General features: G+C 33.3%; 4 protein-coding genes across 5 annotated transcripts; 3 read left to right on the forward strand and 1 right to left on the reverse strand.

Annotated features, from left to right (window-relative positions):
* The first annotated feature begins 1 nt into the window (after position 1).
* LOC123683462 (wiskott-Aldrich syndrome protein family member 2) lies at positions 2-4892 on the forward strand. 2 transcript variants are annotated; one of them, XM_045622525.1, is made up of 3 exons: positions 2-229; positions 1470-1859; positions 2471-4892. In XM_045622525.1, exons 2-3 carry the CDS (start codon positions 1524-1526, stop codon positions 3731-3733), a joined length of 1599 nt encoding a protein of 532 aa, XP_045478481.1. In that variant the 5' UTR covers positions 2-229; positions 1470-1523; the 3' UTR covers positions 3734-4892. The 2 variants fall into 2 exon arrangements, with proteins under 2 accessions (XP_045478481.1, XP_045478482.1); XM_045622526.1 differs by lacking the exon at positions 2-229 and adding an exon at positions 399-675.
* Positions 4893-5418: 526 nt separating this feature from the next.
* On the reverse strand, positions 5419-6346 carry LOC123683463 (U6 snRNA-associated Sm-like protein LSm3). Its single transcript, XM_045622527.1, has 3 exons — positions 6088-6346; positions 5923-6030; positions 5419-5788 (listed from the first exon to the last, which is right to left on the reverse strand). Exons 1-3 carry the CDS (start codon positions 6106-6108, stop codon positions 5612-5614), a joined length of 306 nt encoding a protein of 101 aa, XP_045478483.1. The 5' UTR covers positions 6109-6346; the 3' UTR covers positions 5419-5611.
* Positions 6347-6463: 117 nt separating this feature from the next.
* Positions 6464-12018, forward strand: LOC123683461. Its single transcript, XM_045622524.1, has 6 exons — positions 6464-8623; positions 8830-8977; positions 9032-9280; positions 10003-10328; positions 11346-11624; positions 11690-12018. Exons 1-6 carry the CDS (start codon positions 6930-6932, stop codon positions 11748-11750), a joined length of 2757 nt encoding a protein of 918 aa, XP_045478480.1. The 5' UTR covers positions 6464-6929; the 3' UTR covers positions 11751-12018.
* Positions 12019-14251: 2233 nt separating this feature from the next.
* Positions 14252-15346, forward strand: LOC123682515 (40S ribosomal protein S26-like). The gene is made up of 3 exons (XM_045621161.1): positions 14252-14407; positions 14584-14761; positions 15149-15346. Exons 1-3 carry the CDS (start codon positions 14405-14407, stop codon positions 15310-15312), a joined length of 345 nt encoding a protein of 114 aa, XP_045477117.1. The 5' UTR covers positions 14252-14404; the 3' UTR covers positions 15313-15346.
* The last annotated feature ends 1125 nt before the right edge of the window (positions 15347-16471 follow it).

The following is a 16471-nucleotide window of genomic DNA, read 5'->3' on the forward strand; positions in this document are numbered from 1 at the left end:
TCGCTTTGAATTTTTCTTTACCGTGACGCGCGTAGGGTCCTGTAATTTTTACACCAAACTCCGTTGGTAACACTGGAATTCCTAGAAGTGTTGGCTGCGAATGCGAATGTTTTTTGATATAAAATATTGTATTGTATTTCTTATAAGAAATTAAAATTATTATGTGAATGTGATAAGATGTGTCATAATGCCAGACGTCAATTCAAGCTTCTGTTGTGAGATTTTACAGGTAATAATTCCTTTTTCCTTGCTAATTAACAAATGAATTGCCCTTTCTCTTGACATTTAAAGGTGAATTGACGTATTGCAAATACATCATGTTGATATTAATATTTCAAAGGAACTCCCTGAGAATTAGTCATGTTTTTTATCCGTTTGATCGATAAAATCTCATTCTTATAACTTTAGTATTAAATTTTTTTCCCATTTTCGCTAGTTCAAGAAGCCTTGTACTAACGGCATCGTACTTTAATTCAAGAATTTGTTGAAACAATTCTACTTAATTAGATTAAGAGCTTCACTCTTTCAGTCCACCTCTTGTTTGAATGACATCAAAAGGTGGGATTCAGATTTATAAGGCGCCAATGAAGCTTAAGGAAATCTAGAATATTTACCTTTCTCTTTGAAAGCTTGAATAGCTGTATTTCATTTATATTGCTTAAGTGGCTACCCACAGTAAGTAATTTTTCATTAAATTAATAATCATCTAAGTCATTTGGTCCATGAAATGAAAAAAATATATGTCGCTTCCAAAATAAATAGAGGATAGTTTCATTATGAACTTCCTGTAAGTTCCACTTAACATAATTCCCCAGATGATAGTCATTAACTTTTATTTATATTTCACTTGGATGATCTAATTGTTTGTTATATTACAAGTAATAATTGATAAATTTGGTTTATTATTAGATCATTTCTAATTACCACCAGAGAATGAAATTGTGCTTGGTTTATTGCGTGGTTATTGCTCTATTCCATTATTAAATTTTTTATTGATGTCTCATCAATAACTGATTGATAAAGAATAAGGTTAGCATTCTTTTGATATGGTTAAATTCGCGATAAATCTTGAATGCTTCATATAGTGCTTATCTGGATGAATCATGGAGCAAGCCACTGTTATCAGCTACAAACTCATGAAAATACCTTCAATCTTTAATGCTGAACTTGTGGTTGTGAGAGGTAATCTCATCACTTTAAAATAATTTAATATTACAGACACAATTTTGTATATTTAAGATGAAGGTTTGAATGAGTTTTTAATCTTAGATTGCCTCAAATTTCAACAAGATCTTGACTAGAGAATGTCCTTTGAAGTATAAGAAGAAATGCATTTGAATTGAAGCTCAATATCAATATACTTAAATATGAAACTTTTGCTATACTTTATTGTTGTTTTACATAAGCAATTTGTTGATATGGTCAGTTTAGACCATGGTATTTGTAATAATCTATTAATGTTTTTGCAGGAAGATCAAAATGTCTAATATATAAGCCCTAATCTCCAGAAGTAATATTCCAAAATGCCTCTTCCAAAGAGGGTGATCGAACCTGTTCACGTAACCAGGGGTACCCTCCCTGAAGATTTCCCCTTGCCTTCTGAACTAGAGGCTGTTACTAATGGAACTTTAGCTAACACTGTTCGTCAATTATCTTCTCTCTCGAAGCATGCAGAGGACTTGTTCGGCGAATTGGCCAGAGATGCTCAGCAGCTCAACGATCGATCAAATTCTCTTCAGGCAAGGATAGATAGGTTGGCCATCAAGGTGACGCAATTGGACAGTAATGTGGAGGAAGTATCCCTGCAAGACATTCACATGAGAAAAGCGTTCAAGAGTGCTATACTATTTGATCAACAGGTAAAAATAATATGCATATTCTGTATTCATGTAGGAAATGATACAAAATCTGTCTTTACTTTATACCACTCGTTAGTTTTCCATTTCTTCTTTTGTAACTTTGATGTTCTCCCAAATACACAAATAAACTAGTACTTCACTCAATGAATTCTAGGTCTAACTAGTCAAAACACTTAAAAAATTCGACTTTATCGGTCAATATAGTCATCTTCAACATTGATACTCTACCCTAACTTTTCAATATCTTTTCTTCAACCCCCAGTTCAGGCTCTTATACAGGGTGACCAATATAAAGGAGTGCAGCCGATTATTCCCGTAAGCATGAATGTTGAGACAGGTCATATATTATTATACCCGTCAAAGGAGGCGCTTTACCAGAAGATAACTTCAATAAATAATCTAAATGATAAAATATTTTTCAAACCCATTTTGAGGAATCGACTGAGAATATTACCAATCTCTTCAAACAGGCTTTTTGAATTATCAATTACAGTAATCTTTATCTTTTTATGCCTGTAACTTTTTATCTTTCAATATGTCAGTGTTACCAATATAGAATAAACACAAATTATCAACTTCTTAAAACTACATTGAAAAAAACCCTCTTTCAGATATTTTCAAGAGCGACAATGCCGACAGCAATGTTGGAGACTTACAAGGCTTGCGACAAACCGCCCCCCTTGGACAAACTGAACTGTTACAGAGACGACGGCAAAGACGGCCTTAAATTCTACACTGATCCTAATTACTTCTTCGAGTTATGGAGGCAAGAGATGCTCATCGATACCGAAAGGATGATGCACGACAGAGGAAAGAAACCTCACAGACCTCGTACTGCCGGCAGCGAAGGTAACAGACACAAGAAAGGTGTAAGACGGCCGCACAATACGAGGGAGAGACAGAAACAAATCGCCATGGGACACGGAGAGTATATCATGCCCCAAAACAGCATCTATCGGACTCCTCAGCCAGTCCAACAGATGCCATTGACTGAAGAAATAATTCAGGAACAGAGGCCACCGAGACCGAACTCTATCGAGATACGTAGGTCATATCAACAGGAAACAGTGACCGACGGTTTACCGTCTCCGATATATCCGCGCTACGATGAGAACCCTTACCAGCAGGGTATGTACGGACAGGGCCCGTTGAGTTCTGAATCGTTGTATCAGAGCGGCACACCGACTAGATCGATTAAGGTCAGGCCTAGTCAACCGCCACCGGCTCCTCCAAGTAACAGCAGTACACCTTCGGCTAACACTCCAACGAGAAGTAATCGAAGTATGCCTACTGGCAGGGACACACTCCCCCCTCCTCCGCCGCCTCCTGAGACCACGATGTCACCCCCCAACGGCATTCCACCCCACCTGGCAAGATCGCAGAGCCAATCCAGATCCAACAGTCCCCACTCCCATCAAGGTACACCTGAACCTAACCAAGACTTACCCCCTCCACCTCCGATTCCTAAGCAAGCATCCCCACCAAAGGCTCAAACGCCAGTTCAGGCCTCCCCACCACCTCCCCCACCTCCAATGCCTCTGAGCATAATGACAAATGGGGCAGTGAATCTGCCGTTGGTGAATGGCGATCTTGCTAAGATCCTGACCCAATCGCCCCCAAAGTTGAATCCGGTGAAAGATCGACCCATGCCGAAACAACTTCCACCCTTGGACAATCCGAGAAACGATCTGCTGAAGGCTATTCGAGACGGTATCAAGCTGAGAAAAGTGGAAAAGATCGAACAAAAGGAAGTTGAGCGCCACGACGTCGCTAGTATTTTGGCGCGAAGGGTTGCTGTGGAGTTCAGCGATTCGGAGTCTGGTAGCGATTCAGAAGACAGCGAAGGATGGGGCGACAATGAAACATCTGCGTGACATAAACGAAAGGCTAGCATGTCTAGCCAAGTTTACTGATGAAGGAACAGTTACAACGAATGAACAGGGGATAAAAAGAGGAGTGTCTTGGGTGCCAAAATGAGTTTTCAAAAAAAAAGATTTCGAAACGAATAAAGACGACTAATTACATCAAGAGTTTATAAACACGCCTCTGGAATATTTTTAATTGAAACGATCCGAAATAAAGCATTTGACACGAGTACCCAAGTCTGCTGGCAAGCTATTAAGATTACTCCAAAGAAAATGACTATGAAATCAAAATAAACGTTTTTAGTAGTTTTGTAGACATGCATACTTTGCAATAGCTGCTGCATTCGGTGAATGTTGCGGTTGATGAATATTTAAAAAAAAAAAACATGTGTAGTATATAAAAATTATTTATTATCGATTCCCATTTTACTAACAAGCCATATTCACTGACCACAGCTGAGAATGAAGTTATCGACATTTATTTATTGTTTATATTCGTGGAAACCCTTTACATGATTTCTAACGTTCCAGGCAAATATCGGTTTTTATAGAGTACAATATTTTCATACTTTTGTATATAGTGTACTAGACTTTGTTGTTGAGTTTTCCATTTTATTCTACTTTGTTCATATTTTATTGACTTCAAAATTATATAGTGTAATGTGCAAATTAAATCAATGCTTATATGTCTGTTTTTGGAACATTATGTATATTTATAGCCTGCTGTAATGCCAAAAGTCAGTATTAGAAAAAAAATAACTAATACTTATGTAATGTATCTGTGAGATTTTTATAATTTTGGTGTGAAAATGCTGTATATATTATGACTTTCAAAAATCTCCTCTTTCAATGAAGAAAGTTAAAACGTACTTTCCATTTTTTCTATTATACCAAAAAAACACTTCCAGACTAATTTTATGGAGTGAATTCTTTTGGTGTTCCCATTAAACAAATTTAATAAATTAAAAGTAATAACGAAACCCAAGTACAATAAACAAATTATCAGGTGTATTGTGCAACGTGTAATTTTATTGAATTAGTGTCATTTACTCTGAATTCTGGTAATTGAAATTGTTGAAATTTGTACTATCCACAGTAATACTCATTTTAATATCTGTTATGATTTGTAAAATATTTAGTGGGAATAATAAATATTGAATTAAATAGATATTATCTTTTATTATAATACAATAAACTTATCATCCTCGGTTTAATGTAATATTTTGCATAATTTTTTGCTTTCAAGTATACTAAAGGTAGACTTGGTTGAATACAGTTTTTCATCCCTGATTTCAAAATGCATTTTAGGCTATTCTGAACTACTTTGGTTTCATGTCTGTCTGTGTGTCCGCAAATTTTCGTAAAAACTTTGATTTCTACAGTTCCCTGATTCTAATGAAATTACCAACTTCAGTTTTGCCAGAAACTTGCATACCATTAGTCTGATATTCAGATTTGATCATAACCCCAATTTTATGGACATTTCCTTTGGAAATTCAGTTTTTGCGACTAAAACTAATAGAACTATAAGACCGAAAATAACATATCAGAGGACTAGTTTTTGTAGGAGCAAAGGATAAGAAACAGTCTCAAACCCTTCGCAAAATATTTTGGAGTAAAATCAAATTACCAAGATATCCTGACCTGATACCAATCAGAAGGCTCCACACATATTTGAAATTAATGAAAATCAGTTTTTAAAGTGAAAAAAATACGTTTACTTAGTAATGAATCGGATTTCACATATAATCTTCATTACATTGAATTTTTCTTTTTTCAATTAGTGAAAACTATACATGCAGCTGTTGAAATCATAATGAGTTATATCAACCTATTTTACAATTTACTGTAATAATTCACTTAGCCTATGGTTCCAACACTAAAAAATTATGAGGTCCTCATTGGTGGTGAAACTAAAATAACTCCATCACCACGGACAAACATCATAGGAATATTACGTTTAGTTGTACGGTAAACTTCTTCATAAGTCTCCTCGTCTATTTCAACTGTGGTAATGGTTTCTTCAGCATCACTAAGTATCATATTCATATGCTGATCATAAGCCTATAAAAGGATAAATTGTGTTAGGGAAAAACCATTAATGAATTTGTAATAACCGCACTGTAATCCACGGAAACTTGTGTTTATTGAACATTCTGAAAGTTTATTCCAATTATAAATTATGCAACATAACGTACGTGTAGCCTGCCTCTTAATTCACGATCATTTCTCATTTTCACATAAATTCTTTCATCCAAACTTAGTCTGACTAGATCTAATGGTTCTTTCACAGTTATGGATGGTATCTAAAAGTAACTTGTTAAAGTAATAGGATTTGTAATTTGTTTTCATTGCATTCTTACATTTTCATAATCATCTGCCATAGCTACACAAATTGTTTTATTTCAAATTATGGTGAAAAAGAGAAAAAGATCAACTAGATTATAAAAAATTCAAATATGAAATAATCAATCACAAATCATAACCTATAAATCTCTACATTTGCCCTACTACAATTTCGTACGTTGAGTTTGATCTAACAATAATGAAATTTAAAAGGGATTTTAAGGATCTTCCACCCTTTTCATAATAATAAATGAAAAAATTGTTGTACATCAATAAGCCTAAATAAATCGTAAATAGATTTCGGACTAGAATGATAAAAATTAAATGACTCATTTCTAATTCAATAATTTCTTTCGAATAGTTAAACGGGAATCTTAAAATCAGTTTTATCCAGTTTCTATCGAATACGATTGAATTGTTTTAACGTTTGATGCGTTTTAAATTCAAATTATCCTTGATAATACTCAGAAATACGTAATATTTTCCATTTTCCTTATCTGAATGAAAACGCCTTATTTCTTAAAGTAACGTATGTCGTTTCCTGTTTGGAAATTCCCAGGGTTGTATAAATCTGTTGTATCTTGTTTCTACGTATTGATTCCGCTAACATTTGAGTTAATTCATTTGTTTCAATTGACCATTAAGATTCCAATTAGAGATTGTTGAAAGTAGAACGCAAACTGAATGTTTGAATCTATATTCCTTAACAACAATTGATTGATTTATTTTATTCTACTTGGTTATAGATAAAAGGAAAATTCTTATAGACAGACCAGTATTTGAAGGAAGTTCAGTATTAAATATATTTTGAGAGCCTTGTTTGAAGAAAAATATACAGCATGGATGGAAAGACCTTAAGATGGACATTGGGAGTAATGTTACAAACACTGGACCATATATAGAAACAGTTCGTTCATTACACCAAACAGTTACAGCTCTGAGAACTGCCTTAGAAGAGAGTAAAAAAGAAATTCTCCATCTCAAAACAAAAGTTTGGCCGATTGATACTATTGAACAATCCTTAACTGCTCTTGCCATAGAAAATCATGCTCTCCGAAGAAAACTACTAGAAGGTAATGATTCTGCGGGAAAACCACCTGAAGAAAAAGTTGTTTTGACTAAACCAAGTAACAATGAAGTTAATACTGTCCCTCCTTTAGAGACAACAACAAATCTTGATAATTTACAAGCAAATTCTGAAGTATGTACCCCAGAGTTAGAAGTAGGAGATTCTCTTGAAGAAAACAAAAAGGCACAATCAATTAGAGAAACTGCATCTTCTGCAGAAAAAGATGATAGTTCCTCTACTCAACTTAAATCTGAATTTGTGAATAATAAACATATATTGGAAGATAAAGATAATGTAGAGAAGTCTGTCTTCAAAACAGATGAAAAAGAATTTAACAAAAATTCTAATTCTATTTATAGAGACACAGATGTGACTCGAGAGGAACCTGAAACTGTTTCTTTGAAGATTGATTCTCAAAAGCAATCTCTTATAAATATTGATGCTAAAGAAAAAATTAAGCCTAGCTTAGTGAATATTGCATTATCTCCTTCCTCTGAAATCACCAAAATTAATGGAAAAAAGAACAAAAAGAAGTTGAATAAAGTTAAGGAGGTTTATTTTGCTGATAATTTACAAAAAAGTGGTTTGAATTCAGTGAATGAAACAAAAAAGGCCAAAAGGGAAAAACGATTGAGTAAAAAACAATTAAAATTGTCAACAGTCCCAGGACTCAGAAGTGTTCACAAAAATAAAATAAGGGCCTCTGTTCATATAAGAGCAAAAACATTTGATGATAATAAAAATTCAAAATCTTTAGATAGTCTTACTATTGTTAAAACTCCTCTAAGGGAGTTGACATTTTCAAAATCCGCACAGTTTTTCAATTTGAATAGTAAGATAACTTGTGAAATAACTAATAACATTTTAAATATGTCAGATGATAAAAATATGAATTCAAACAATACATTTCCAACTGAAGAAGAAAACAATTTTACTGATAAAGTTGAAGATAAATGCCAAAATGACGCAGAACAGGAGCCAGAAGTGGATGATATTGAATTGATATTCACAACAGATGATACAAAGGAGTCAGATTTCAAGGAGCAACTGGTTTCAATCGATTCAATTGAAAGGCAAAATAATGCTAGTGGTGTTAAGTTGCTAGCTCCTGATAATGATCAAAGTTTAGACATTTCTGATAGAGAATTGGATGATGATGTTTTTGGTGGTTCATTTGAACAGGAAAATCAAGAATGCAATTTGCAAGTTTTTCAATTGGAAAGAGATAATTCCCAGTTGTACAATTCAAAGTCCGACAATTCAATTAATCAAGAAGACAAGAGTTTGAGAAGTTATTATTCATATCAGGATTCAAGTTTTGAAAATAAATCAATGGAAAAAGATGAGAGTTTTGATAGATTCGAAGAAAGGATCAGAATTGTGGAAACTGATATTTCGAAAGTTGGTATTCAGGAAATTGAATATGCAGGGATCAGAAGGAATACATGCCCCAATCCTATGCAATACAGGCCCCTCCTACACAGGTTAGATATTATGGATATCACTCCAACTACTTTTCCGAAAATGTTTTTGAAAATTTAGCAATTATTGGTTGGCCATGGGGTTATAATCTTTAAAGATTTTTTTTAGACAAATAGTAACTTCTAAAGACAAAATGGTTGTTAATCTATTTGCCTATTTATTTTTGTTCTTCTGTATGTATTCTCTTTAAAGTTTATTGTTTAAGCAGAGAAGCAATCAATAAGGGTCTTAACGTTAAGAAGAGTAGGCCAATTTTGGCACATTCCAATGCGATAAGGAAAGAATCTGGTGCACAAACTGATATTTCTGCTCTTCCTGGGTCTGCTTGGAGGTCTGAAAGTAGCTTAGCCAATAAGGTAAAGTTCAAAATAATTGTTATCCGAACATTTTGAAATCTTCATAATTTTCAGGCCCATCTGGGTGAGAACTTCACTACTTTACCATCAAAATTCCCTCTTCCTGGATCTCGTTTGAAATTGTCTGAAAAGAACACAGTCGAAGCACGAAGAGTTCTGTTATCAGACATCGGTTTCACCAGCATGGTGCCTGAATTGTCAAGATCCGCCGACCATCTATGTCCCACTGCCCTCAAACCGCCTGTAACCACTTACGGTCAATTTTTGAGAACCCCAGAACTCTATTCTCCAGCAGCCTATACTGTAAGAATCGTGTTGGAAGAGCCTTGCATGATAGTTTGCTGAATGCAATGTACACACTGTTAACACACTGATAATCGTTCATGATTTCTGTTCAGTTTGCTTTGTACCCTGCACTGGCCCCTTAGTGTTCGTGTGTTGCAGATTCGATCTGAAATGCAGTAAAGACTGATTTGCTTTTCAGTTTAATATATCATCTTTTAACTGCTGTAAATAGAGTATCGATGATATTAAATAGCCTACCGTTTCAATTGGTAAGTATTGATGTATATTATGTATATATGGCATCCATAAATAATTTACATAGAGATTTATTTCGTTATATTATTCTTCTGTGGAGGTATTTTTGAAAATTTTGCTTCATTTTGGAACTAAACTTCTTCAATACCTCCATATTTTCGAGCTATTTTATAATCACCCAATCGAATCTTAACCTAACTTAACCTAAATACATCAGAAATTGTATATTTAATGCAAAAACTCAGATAAATCACCTTCTGCAATGTTTTAATTTGCATGGAATACTTGTAAATGATAATAAATAATGGCTATTTGACATTATGAAGAATATTTACCTATTTATTCACATTTTGTCCTTTAATCAATGTTCCCCGTAGAGCAGCCCTTTTGAACACCACACCGATTATTGAAAACCCTCCATTTAAACTTTTCTTTTCTCCGGATCTAAGTAAGAAAGTAGGGCTAGAAATTTCTTGCAATTCTAGAGTCAACGTTTCACATGGACTACAACCACTGCCACCCCAAGTGACGGAAGTCAGTCACATTCCCGTTACAGCATTAATCCCCTCACTCCACCAATTCAGACAAGAAGGTGCTCGGCACCCGTTTCTCCATCAAGAAGGGGCACACTCAAGAGCACTTCCTCCAGAGTTCGTTTCGCAAATGGATCCCTCCCGGAACTGAGAGGAGATTGGACTCAAATGACAGCTGACAGCGGTGACTCAACGGACAGTCTGGTTGAAGAAGCAGAAAATTATTTGAGAAGATCGATCGACTGTATATTGGGTACTTCAATGAAAAATGATTATAGGTGAGTTGAATGAACACTCGCAATCTTTTTCTGTGATTTTTCCTTGAATTACTGTGGAGGATTTTTGTTACCAATAACCAATGGTTTGTGCCTACTCAGTAGAAATTGAAATTACAATTTGTAGATGATTTTATTGGTATATTTGCTTTACTGTGTTTGTTGTAGTCTTTTGACCAATTGTTCAATAGAAGAAAACCACCAATCATTACATCTGTAGATTATTCTTGAAAAAAACCCCATTTCGCTTTTCGGGGACATACAGTGCAGATGTAAATGACCGATCGAATGAAATGGTGGCTTATGAAATCCGAGTAAAATATCCTGGATGTTACCACCCGATTGTTCAATAGCTCTTTCAGCTTTCTGCGCCATTCTCTGTACCATTGGTATATGAGATGAATTTAGGCAGTTGATATTTTCAATATGATTTTTAGGAATCGCTAAGAAGTGATAGTTTACGGCTGGTTGGATGTTCCAAAAAATTACCATTTCTGTGTCTTGATAGACGATATTTGCTGGCTCAAGACCTGAAATTATTCTGCAGAATATGCAGCTGTTGACAGACATTTGACAGAATAATGATAGGGGTTTTTGATATTCAAGTGACAGAATACAGAAGAATTGTGTTTATTGCAGGCATTGTATGGAGAATACATAAAGCATACCTTAACTCTATGTTCCTAACTTTTGATACAAATTTTTTCGAAGCTTGGTGTTAACAAGAAAAAAGTGGTAAATTCAGAATATAATCTAAAAATTTAGCAAAGTGAGCATTGTTTTGAGAGTTTCAATGTTCATCAGCGCCATCTAGCAAGGATCTGGTATGTTATCTAGAAACACTTCTATTGAGAATAAGTTAGGTTAGCAGAATTTCTACTACCTGCAATCTAGTGACAAAGATTAGAAGGCATCTCAATTCCAAATTAATAACCATCTTCCTGTTGTTTCTCTAACTATTTTGACTAACTCCTAACTATTACTTTTGTGATTTGTTTTTCCCTTCATTTTCGCATCTAGCGATTCGAGAAGGAATATTCTTCGAAGAGCATCTGCACCTGAATCCACAAGCGATAATACTCCCCCCCAGGGCTGGCAACCTTTCCTGCCTAGACAGCCCAGAGACTTGAAACCAGATCATTGGGTCAAAGTCATAACCCCGGAGGGTAAAGTCAAAGGAGGCAGGGTGCGATACATAGGACCTGTAGCAGCGCAGATTGAGATATTTGTTGGCGTTCAGTTGGCAGTCCCAGAAGGGCATTCTGACGGTACTTACAATACAAGGAGATACTTCCAATGGTAGGTTCATTTGTCTGATTTTGAAATGATGTAACAGTTTTTCAATTGATTTATATGCTTCACAGTGAACCGTACCATGGAATATTTGTTCCATTCAAGAAGGTCATCATGGGATGGAGACCTTAAAGTAATCATATACGTAAGTAGTTATTATGTGAAGGGAGACGTTGTTCATTATTTCAGGAAATCTAATTATATGTACCTGCAGACCTATCCTAAAAATGTGCCATATTAAACTGAAAAGTTTTGATGTGTTTATTCGTCTCTTAGCATCATATTTTATATTTTTGTTAATTTTGTATTCTTTCTGAACTAAAAATGAAAATCATTATTTACTTATCTAGTTTTTATATCAAAGCTTTTCAGTAGTGAAAAATGGGAAAAACAGGACTACAACGAGCTTGATTTTCATTATTTTTTTATATTTGAGGAAGTAGTCCCGTTGTTCTTCATTTGATTTCTTTGAGAAACAGGGTTATCAACTATATTTAAATTGTTCTGGATATATGTATAGGCTATTTTTATTATCATTTTCCTGAAGAGTGTACTTTCTTGAAACATCTATATCTTCTATAGTGTTTTCTATTGATGTATCATGACTTAAATAACTTCATTTCTTTTAATAAACAACACATTCAAACAATTATTGATGTAATATCTGGCTAAGTCTTTACCAATTGATATGAAATTAAAAAAAAAATACATTCAATCCTGAAGCATCAAATACACTTGTTCTTTTCAAAAAAAATTATTGAATAATTTCATAAACTGGAATGAATAACCATTGTAGGTATTAAATTGAATTTTTACCAAGCTTGCCTAAATCAGTATGTTTGTATTCTCTCATAGTTAGTGAGGAATATTCACAAATAATAATATGCACAATTTTCTCGTTTACTCTAAATAAAATTCTACTATTAACTTCAAGGATGTTTCTGAAATTTTTATTTCGTTCGCCGACATTCTTTTGGGATTCGAACTGATATTTGAATGAATTTACATTTATTTTGATAGGTTAGGGTGCTGTTGATATGTTATGAAGTTGTTTCTGTAATCTAAACAGAAATATTAACGATAAAATCCGAAAAATCAAAGAACCACTTGTAAGATAAACGTATGTATGTATATTATTTCATCATAATGTAGAATGAGATATCTGAGTAAAGAGCAAAAAGAAATGTCTGATTTTTTCATTTTCACTTCCTCATCTTAATAAGGTTTGCATTATTTTAAATTCAATGAATGTTTTTTTTAATAGTTTTCTTTTGGATCAATTTGCAAGTAATTAAAGGTTAAAATGAATAATGGGAAATTCAAGGAAAATTTTTTGTCATATATTAAAAAAAAAAAGGTTTTTTTATTACAATTTCACCTGAAAGTGTTAATTATCCAGTTAATATAACTGAATTATTAAAAGATCAATACATCAAAATTTTTTAGGTAATGTAAAAAAAATAGTGTAGAAAAGAAGAAAAATAGAAAAAAAAATAAAAACAGAATAGCGTCAGTATAGGAAAATAGGATAGTTATGTTCAGTAAAAAGTAAATTGAGCTGGAAATGATGAAAAGATAGGAAGTTCCTGAGAAATAAATCAAAAGTAGAAAGCAGAAGAGAAAAGAAAATTAAGTTTAAGAAAAAAGACTAGTTTCACAATTTTTTTCTGAACAATCAATTATTGATAATTCAGTTATAATTATTTTGAATATGATCAGTGGCCATATACTGGGAAGTCTGCATACCATCCGAAAGAACCATGATCACCTTTATGGGCTCCAAAGTCAACGGCGTCATGGTGGTCATGGCCTCCTGCTTGTCTTTGTGGTCTTATGTTATCAGCTGCTGGATCTTGATCATTGTAATCCAATGGTGTGGTTCTTGCAAATATGGATGTAACACTGAGGAATACTATCAGTAATCGAAAATACTGCAAAGAAAAACGCAAAATGAATAAGCTTTCATTTGAATACATAAAATCTGCTGAATCATATTTTTTGAGCGATTATATTTCACATTATTAAAAGAATACAATTTTTCTTGAACAAAAGATTGAACAGTTGTGATTCCCTTTTCATAAAAAAAGATATATGAAATTTTATATGGTTGTTTTGCCGAATACTTGAATATAAATGAGTAGAGAAAATTGATTTTTGAAAAAAAAATTTTCAATATAAGAGATCAATTTTTCAAACTTACCATTTTAAGAGTTGTTAACGGAACTGTACCTGGTGTCTTACTTCGAATAGATAATGATTTTATCCGTTATTTATACGAAATGAGATCTTTCCCTATTGAGTGACAATAACTTTCTTTAATTTAAAACCGCAAAATTTCGCTTCAAGTATATATTCATCATTGAAGCGGAACATTTCTAATTTCCCCAAATCCTTTTCGCTCTAGTGAAGTGGAAAATTGTCAAGCAAGAAAATTGAGCAAAATAATTTGTTAATTTATTTATATTCAAATGCATATATGATTTTCCAGAGAGGTTCAACATTATGAGCATGCGTAAACGTATAGGTTTTTAGAGAGTATATTTAATTTCGTTTGCAAGTTGAATAATTTGCGAAAATATTTTTTTTTGTCATACGAACATTTCATCTGATTTTCTTTCAGTAAAACCACTGATATTCACAAATCTATTATTGTAAGATACGTCGAAGTTGAGTCCAAGAAAAAGAACGTCTGTGATCTATATTTCTCTGACTATCAGAAAATGCCATATTGTTCTCTCTTTTATAGATGTTCTACACTTGTAACGTTGCGGATATAGTGGTTCAAAATGGTAAGTATTTGTTACGTTTTTTGTAAATAATTCTAAATCAGTTTGTTTCGTGATTTTTCGAAACATATATTGGAATAATATGCTACCAAGCATCTCGATTTTTTTTTACTCAATTTGTAACTTAACCTATTCAAACCTCATGGTCTGATTATATTACGATATTTTTTATGTTTTAGACTTGCAAAAGGCGTAATGGAGGAAGGTCCAAACATGGACGTGGTCATGTTAAGCCCGTCCGTTGCACCAACTGTGCAAGATGCGTCCCTAAAGACAAGGCAATCAAAAAATTCGTAATTAGGAATATCGTCGAAGCTGCCGCTGTCAGAGATATCACCGAGGCTTCGGTGTATAACCGTAAGTGTATTTTAGTAGCAGTTTGCAAAATTCACAAGAAATCTCTTTGCATTTTTTGTATAATAGCGACAAAAACATTTTAACCTTAATAATTTTTGAGCTTGCATATCTTTGACACAATGTGCTCAAAACGAAAAGCACTTGAATATTTCATGCTCAATTGTTGAAGCAATACAGATATGTCGTACTTATTTAGAAGCTCTTTTTCTAGCATGTGTTAATATTGTGTTTCTTCTTTTAATTACCTAGATTTTAACTCGATTCTGTGCTTGCAATCTGTCGTTTTATCATCATTTATTGACTGGATAAAGGAATACTGTTATTAAATTCAACTCGTTTGTATTTTAACACACATGCCATATACATTCAACTTTTATTCTTTTTCAGAATACACATTGCCCAAACTTTATGCCAAGTTGCACTACTGTGTGTCTTGCGCCATCCACAGCAAAGTAGTAAGAAATAGATCTAAGAAAGATAGGAGGATCAGAACACCCCCACAGAGGAACTTCCCTGGTAGAGACCAGAGGACCCAACCTCAGAGGAAATGAGCATTTTCTGTATTGAATAAAAAATATAGTTAAACCAGATTTTTTTAATTATTCCCTTTATAGGACTCTAAATTTTTTCATCCTCATTATATTTGTGCTTCAATGATAGTTTACCTTTGTGGATTAATTGGGTCTACAGTAGTTTCAGCTTTCGAATGAATCTAATTATCTTAATCTTTCAATTTGTCAGTTTTGTAATCTGATTTACAACAATGCAATAATATGTAGGAAGGAGTTGATTCAAAAGTTTATTTTCTAGACTTTCTTGAATGCATTCGTGAATAATGACCTGTATATTTGTTTTAATGAGTCAATTTTATTAAACTGGCAGTCTTCCTGGCATTTGAAACTGATATTTTGTTTACCATTTTCTACAATGATGTTAATAAATTCTTTGTTTTAATGCTGTAGGTTGTCGATGAATTTTGAAATAACTATTCAATTATTGCAAATGATCAAACTTTTATGATTATCAGCAATATTTATCAATTCAATTGTCACCTCAGCTGTAGTTTTCATTTTTACCAGTTCATCACATTAATAGACCTGTTACTTCGATTGATATAACGAATACTAATAAAGTTACCTGAAATACTTATCATCTGCTTCACTCCATATAGGGGCACTATGAAAAGACACACTTCTCTGTCACAAGAAAGAACCTATTTGATTCAAGGGATAGGAAAAATGAAGTGTTGCATAAATGAATAAACTCTTTGATTTGAAATACGTCAATGTCCTATAAATGAATATCAGTTTAATATAATTTTTTTTGAAGTTTTCAAACAATTGAAGATATTTCTTTAGATGACAATATAAAAATAATTTTGTATTGTCTGCATCTACTGTACACTATTTTTCACAAATTACATTCAGGACATAGAATCTAGATGTCTAGTATTGAAAATATCCGTTATCAAATTCTTCTACGCAGTGAGTGTAGGATTACCGCTGATGTTTGATATTTTTGAAAGAGTCCATTGTTTACACAGGAAATGAAATGGTTGAAATAAAAGAATAAATTAAAACAACAGGTTCTTCTCTAATATATTTAAGTAATGCTCTTACATAAATATATTACACTAAAATACCAGTTGTATTAATCTATTAATATTTAGTGTGCACAACCATCCTTGTCAATGAAATAAAAGAATATATG

The sequence above is a fragment of the Harmonia axyridis genome, chromosome 6 (assembly GCF_914767665.1).
Source record: "Harmonia axyridis chromosome 6, icHarAxyr1.1, whole genome shotgun sequence".
Lineage (NCBI taxonomy): Eukaryota > Metazoa > Arthropoda > Insecta > Coleoptera > Coccinellidae > Harmonia > Harmonia axyridis.

What these genes read in the sequence shown, in the direction of transcription:
- LOC123683462 (XM_045622525.1), top strand. Translation starts at nt 1,524, where the DNA reads ATGCCTCTTCCAAAGAGGGTGATCGAACCTGTTCACGTAACCAGGGGT. An exon ending in CTATACTATTTGATCAACAG is followed by an intron (nt 1,860 to 2,470) that starts GTAAAAATAATA and finishes ACCCTCTTTCAG; the next exon opens with ATATTTTCAAGAGCGACAAT.
- LOC123683461 (XM_045622524.1), top strand. Translation starts at nt 6,930, where the DNA reads ATGGACATTGGGAGTAATGTTACAAACACTGGACCATATATAGAAACA. An exon ending in AAAGTAGCTTAGCCAATAAG is followed by an intron (nt 8,978 to 9,031) that starts GTAAAGTTCAAA and finishes CATAATTTTCAG; the next exon opens with GCCCATCTGGGTGAGAACTT. An exon ending in TCAATGAAAAATGATTATAG is followed by an intron (nt 10,329 to 11,345) that starts GTGAGTTGAATG and finishes TTTCGCATCTAG; the next exon opens with CGATTCGAGAAGGAATATTC.
- LOC123682515 (XM_045621161.1), top strand. An exon ending in CGAGGCTTCGGTGTATAACC is followed by an intron (nt 14,762 to 15,148) that starts GTAAGTGTATTT and finishes ATTCTTTTTCAG; the next exon opens with AATACACATTGCCCAAACTT.
- LOC123683463 (XM_045622527.1), bottom strand. Translation starts at nt 6,108, where the DNA reads ATGGCAGATGATTATGAAAAT. An exon ending in TGGCAGATGATTATGAAAAT is followed by an intron (nt 6,031 to 6,087) that starts GTAAGAATGCAA and finishes AGTTACTTTTAG; the next exon opens with ATACCATCCATAACTGTGAA. An exon ending in AATTAAGAGGCAGGCTACAC is followed by an intron (nt 5,789 to 5,922) that starts GTACGTTATGTT and finishes ATCCTTTTATAG; the next exon opens with GCTTATGATCAGCATATGAA.